At 37.3% G+C, this 6328-nt stretch overlaps 1 protein-coding gene across 2 annotated transcripts in view; it reads left to right on the top strand.

Annotated features, from left to right (window-relative positions):
- The window catches only part of LOC117117067 (choline kinase alpha-like), a 33956-nt gene extending 29334 nt beyond the window's left edge, over positions 1-4622 (top strand). For both annotated transcript variants that reach the window (XM_033261257.1, XM_033261258.1), the window contains one exon: positions 818-4622. In XM_033261257.1, the coding sequence (XP_033117148.1) occupies positions 818-898 (81 nt within the window). In that variant the 3' untranslated portion in view covers positions 899-4622. The remainder of the gene's footprint in view (positions 1-817) is intronic.
- The last annotated feature ends 1706 nt before the right edge of the window (positions 4623-6328 follow it).

Genomic DNA, 6328 nt, shown 5'->3' on the forward strand with positions numbered 1-6328 from the left:
TTTCACATGTCTGATGTAGAAACAATCACGAGGCTTCGTAAAATACGCCGACAGCGAATCATTATGATGCTTGTCGCACTGATTGCCTCTAACAACAATGGTGAGCTACCGGCCGGCGGCCCGACTGCGCTTAGCTCGACTACAGCAAGCGAGCTAGGAGTTGAATTCGTTTTACTCTCCGAAGGCTAAGGACCATGGAATAATTATCATCTTGTTAATTCGGTACCAAGCCTAGTTTAGTAGTTGATATGTAATTCGGACAACCTACAACTAGCCTAGGCCTACTAGTACTACCCTAGGCCTAGTCATAATATTCTTCCGAGTTTTCCCGAGATTTCTCATGGTTTGAAAGTGCATGTGTGAAACGAACCAAAAATCTCGGAATATCAAACTTGTTACAACTTGTAATATTTTCTGCTAGTGTGAAATGGGTATTAGTATTATAAAGTAACTTTGTTGTCAACAATTACGGGATGTTCCAGTGAGAGTAGTCTTGTGGGTAGATGTGTGAGAAGTGAATGAGCATCACCCAAGCTTTACGCATAAACCCAGGAATACAGCTTGAATTTTGTACTCGGCACTTATTGTTTTGCTGTAGTGCACTGCTATCAATAATCAAGCTATCACAAACAAACAACAACTATTTCATTTGTTTACTCAATTTCGAGTCTGTTTCAATAATAGCTCACCCAGTGGCTCGAATTCAACCCTGCAACAAATACAGCTCCGTTTCCTGTATCCTCACAGTAAAAAATCTGATCAGATAAATTTTTGTTCATCAGACTGAATAGACTATGTTTTTTTCATATTCTTATAGGAGTATGCAGAGGATCGCCTCAAAATTTATTCCGAGATGAAGAAGGAAGTTCCGGCCAGGTTAAACTTCTTCAGCGATTAAGTTTGAAATCTGGGAAGGTCAAATGTAGCACTGCAGTGGAAAGTAGTTCAGCAAAATACTGTTACACTACTCCACCTTGTGTCCTTCTATGCACAGTTTGAATTATGGAAGCTATTTCGTTTATAAATGGGGTTGTGTTTATAGTGCCTTAAAATGTAAATAGTGGTTGAATTTCATAATTGTTTACAGTCTGTTTCAGCCATGAGTTGCAATGCATTATTGGTCTAAATATAGGTAGAGCCTCATCATCATACACACTATACTGGAGCTTTGATTACGTAAAGAAGGTCACACCATGTATATTGTTGTTAAGCACATTGTACCCACAATACACTGCCATAAACAACAATTTTAATGTGCAATGGGCATGTTGAGGTGCTTAGATCAATTCTTTGGGTATGTTTTTGTTAATTTAATCCCATGGGTGTAGGCCTGGTAGAGGGGTTGCAGGGTAGTACGGGGGGCAGCATATGAGTTCCACTATTTGTGGGTTAAAATACCAAAAATGACCATTAAATTGTAGAGAATTCTGGGATTTAGCTCCTCAATGCCATTTTTCACACCCTTCCACCCAGGCCGATACCAGCCTACGCCCCTTGATCTCCGCACACCTGCATCTGTCGACCATTAGCGACAAATCCGTCCATGCACTGTGTGATAGATAAATTTCATGATTTCCATAAGAGTTAACCCATTTCATAATTTTACATTCTCTACCCTCATTTAAGGTAGAAAAATTGGCACATCTCATCTTTCTGATATAACACAACAACTCAGAGATATTTTAAAAATTATTAATTTTACAGTAGCCTTTGTGTAAAATAATTATTCTCTTGTTTTTCAGGATTAAGTATCGGTCTCAGATCTTAAATTTTATAATTGTTATTGCGGTGGTTACCAGATTTCTCTTTTTGCATTGTATTATTACTCTTCATCCAGCTGGGAATAATTTAAATTTGTGCAATTGATGCAATATCAAAATATGTCATAATAATTGCCTGAGGTGCAAGTATTTCTGAATAGTATTGGTTTCTTTTTACACAATGAAAAATATGTACTACATACATACAGTATTATCATTGGAAGCGGTTAGCACAGTGGTTGCTATTCATGTTCTTTACCTTGAGGTCGGGGTTCAAACCTTTGACTGTGCATTTTGCTTGTGCATGTCTTGGGGTGGCGGGGCCCAAGTAACTATGACAATTTAGGGGATTCAAAGACTATTTTAAACAATTTAAGATTCAACAGGTTTCCCGACCCACAACCCCACCCACTGGTACCACCTCTGGTGCATGTCTGTTTAGTCATTAAAATAAGTGGGTATGCTGATTGATTACAATATTATGGACTTCCCTACAGTGAGCTAAGTATGGTATCAATTCAGAAACTGGGGGGTAATAGTGTAAAAGCCAATAAAGGCCTGATGTGCTACTGACATCATTATTATTCCTATTATTATCATTACCTTTGCCAAAGAAGGTTATGTATTAACCACTGTCTGTTAGCCTGTTAGCAAGGTTACGCAAAAACTAATAAAAAAATTTAGTGGAATGGTATGTAATATTCGAAGAAAGTGACATTTCAATTTTCGGAATAAAAGATAAAAAAATCAAGGTCACAGAAATTTGATTTTTTACACTCGAACCTGAAAGAGAATAGTGGAATTGTCTCTCGTATTCAGATACAGGCGGAGGTAGGCTGTGGAATTCCCCCGACCCCCTAGGGTAGTGTTGTCTCATAGCCCTTCTATTCAGACATCTCTGGATCTGTCCCTGAATAATGTGTTTGAATGCGACAGACAATTCCATTGTATTTTCTTGAAGGTATGCTGCAGCACTCAAGAAAATAATATGCCTGAATACAGCGGGCAATTCCATTATTTCCTTGAGGGTATGCTGCTGTTTCGGCCACCATACACAACCTGCGTATTGGTTCGTATACAGGCAGAGGAATACACTTTATCGAGTGACTACTTATTACTGTATTGTTATTCTTTTGTTATTTTGTAATTGATAACATTGCACAGTTTCGTGATGCAATAAGTATTTGAAAATTGTGTCCGTTTGCAGCAAAACCTGTCTTAATATTGTTTGAACTGTATAAAATCTAAAATAGAAAATATGCATTTTGAACTTTCAAATATTGAGGTACAAGTCTTTAATTTTATTGTTTTGAAAAGTGGAGGGGCTTTGATAGTACTTAAGGTACTTGTGTAAAAGACTAAAATTTTTTTATTTATTCAGTTTTATTTTATTTAGTGGTGGCGCCAGAAATATTCCGGGAAGGGGTCTGACTTGTCCGATCGAGGGGTCCGAGCCAAGGGGGTGGGGGGAACAATGAAGCTTCGGTCGACGGCCCGGAATGAAAACTTTGTTGTGGGATTCACAGGGAGAGTTTTTATTGCTTAGTATGGTCCAAAATGTGCTTTTAGTCCACAAAATTAGGGATTGGCAGTCAAAATAACGTTATTTAGATAGGAAAATTATTATTTTTGGTTTTTTTCGTTCCGACGACCTAGTTGTGCATCAGACAAAAGGGAGTCCATGGCCTGTGTCGGATGGAGGGGAAAATTCCCCCTCCCCACTGGTGCCACCACTGGTTAAACTATGTTTAAATGAAGTTCAGATGTGTTTAAAATGTTCCACTTCTGTGCTTGAAAATTTATTGTAAATCGTGCACACTGCAACGCTTAATGCTAAGGTATGGTTTCAATAGGGAATGTTCACTGAAATACAGAATGTATATATTCATCATGTACCGTACATCGCTACATATTCGAAGAATATGTAGCTTGTATATAGAATTTAGAGTATTAAACATTTTACTTTAATTTCATTATAGACATATATTAAAATTATCATTTTCCTTTACTTATACTATTGTAGTACTGTAGTCATATTATTGATTCCATATCTTATTACTACAAATGCTATGAATGTGTTTCTAGGCCTATTGTTAATTTGTCTGTATAATTCTGTGGATATAATTTCTAGCCCTAGACAGTGGTGTAACAAAGGTACCTGTGCCCACTGTGTAATGCTTCTGTAGTTCGAACTACCATGGGGGTTCGGTCCAGTTAGAGACCGTGAGGTGTACAGTGCGAACCTTCCCCTTCGGTGTTTTAGGATATAGGTTTTTGATGGTTTTTCCTTATTAAAAGGCCCTGTTCAGCTGATTTGGGTCAAAATGAAAATTGCTGATGAATATGCCAGAGCCCCTGGCTTTAACCAGTAAGAGGTCATAGCTGTTGTGATAATGGTCCAGGACTAGCGAATTATATTATTGGGCTACAAATTGCCTCGAAAACACTTGCCAAATTGATGGTAAAACTTCCATCACCAATCAGGCAAATAACGAAAGCTGGTTACACAATTTTGCAACCAGGGTGTTTTTATTTACAACTTAAAGTACTAACGCATCAACTTTTAGATTTATTTTATTTTCTCAAGAAATTCTATTTTAGATTTAATTTACTAGATTTAAGTGAAAAAGGAGAAACGATTGGTATTGGTGCACTGTTCTGCAATTTAATGATGTTTTAATTTGTTTTCCTGGTGTCAGTATTATCGAATGTTATTGTCATGGTCGTTGTTAAACAACAAAAAAAAAACTTGCTAAATATTTGTGATATAAACCACTGAATATAAATCACGTATAAAAATGTATGCCAAAATTAATTTTGATATATATTAAAGAGTCAAAGGAAATAAATTTGATAATTGTTTTCAGTCTGGAAATTTGAAACGTTGTTTTGAAAGCAGTTAGTTGCAAGGTTGTTAGTGGAATAGGTTATCGCGAGAAAGTATGGAATGAAGCGATGAAATGAAATATGATTTGTGGTATACTAAACTTGATGCAAGATACATTGTGTTGTGTTGCTCAATTGGATTCTTTTCGGATTTAGACCAGTGATGGCGCCAGAATTTGCTCGAAAGGGATGAGGAAATGTCCTCTGCTGTCAAGCTTCCATCTTTTGAGAGATATGAAAGAAAAATTATTCTCATAAATGACCCCACCCAAAGGAAAAATAGCTGCTGGATATTTGTCAATATGTTATGTTTTTGCCCGCCACAAGACGCAGTCTAACATCGAGGAGGTCTAGACGAGCAGCAACCCTTCTGGATCCTGGGAATATCATAAATGGTCTATTTTGTAGATGTGTTATTGTCAAATTAGTTTTTTACGATAATTTAATGGAACATTTTCGACATTTTGATCGACTTTTTTTCGTCGGGGACACCGTTCCACGTTGAGGACCTCGGACCCTTGTCGGGAAAATTCTGGTGGTGCCACCACTGCTACGACAGGGGCGGATGCAGGGAAGTGGTGCAGACGGTACTGTGCTATCGCACCCCTCTAAATACTGTATAATAATTTCGCATTGTATTGTTAACATGAATTACCCGTCAGATTGTTAAGGTATGAGAGTGCAATTTCCAGACACCTAGAGTCCATATTCTCAAAATGTTCACACCTCAGACCCAGCCATGGCTGGGGCTGAGGTAGTGTGGACTCTCACATACCCCCAACCGCCAAATCAGTGCATCCGCCATAGTACGATATATTTCTTTCAGAGCTGTGCACGCATGTAAACGGTAAATCTTCACGAATATTTTGTCCTTACTCAAATTATATGATGAAATGGGTCCACTTTTTATAAGATGGATCCATATTAGACTCTATGCATAAAATATATGGGTCCACTTTTAAGAAATGTGGGTCTGATAACAATTGTAAGTTTTGGTTTTTCTGTCTCTAGAAGATTTTAGACGTGTTGGAAGGGGGTCTGGCGATTCTCCTTCGGATCTTTCCTGCAGTCTGACGTCTATATGTGAATGAATACACTCCGAATAAATAGTTCGACCCAATTTACTGTGGAAAATTGATAATGATGATAAAGAAAATGATGATGAGGAGGAGCAGGTAGCGTAAAAATAGGTGTTGACAAGCTCCTGTGCAAGGTTAATTACTGGTTTTGGTGTGAAGTGTCATGTCAAACGAGACTCGTAGCCTGAGTTACGGTTGGGGTTTGCCAACATTATCGTCGTAATATTTTTAATGCACACAGACGTCGGACAACATTAATTATCCATTGTCCACAAGTTAAGTGATTTATGATTATGTTATGTATAGAAAGTGATATGGAACACAAAATATAAGTTCACGTATTCGTTTACTTCTGTTATATTCTGTCAGTTATAAAAAATATAAAAAATTAATCAAACGAATAGTGAAAAATAAAAAGAATGCCGATAAATTAAAATTAATCCTTCCCCTTAGACTCTCCTTTTTCATCCATGGAAACCTCCGAATGCTCCGAAGATTTAGCTTTACACGAGAAGTATTTGTTTGAATCTAAACAATTTTAGGTACAGATAACGTTTTCAGTTTTTGTTAGAATAAATCAAAGAATAAACAATTGAAACGAAC

This window comes from Anneissia japonica, unplaced genomic scaffold, assembly GCF_011630105.1.
Source record: "Anneissia japonica isolate Jap-2015-1 unplaced genomic scaffold, ASM1163010v1 scaffold288094_len592898_cov174, whole genome shotgun sequence".
Classification (NCBI taxonomy): domain Eukaryota; kingdom Metazoa; phylum Echinodermata; class Crinoidea; order Comatulida; family Comatulidae; genus Anneissia; species Anneissia japonica.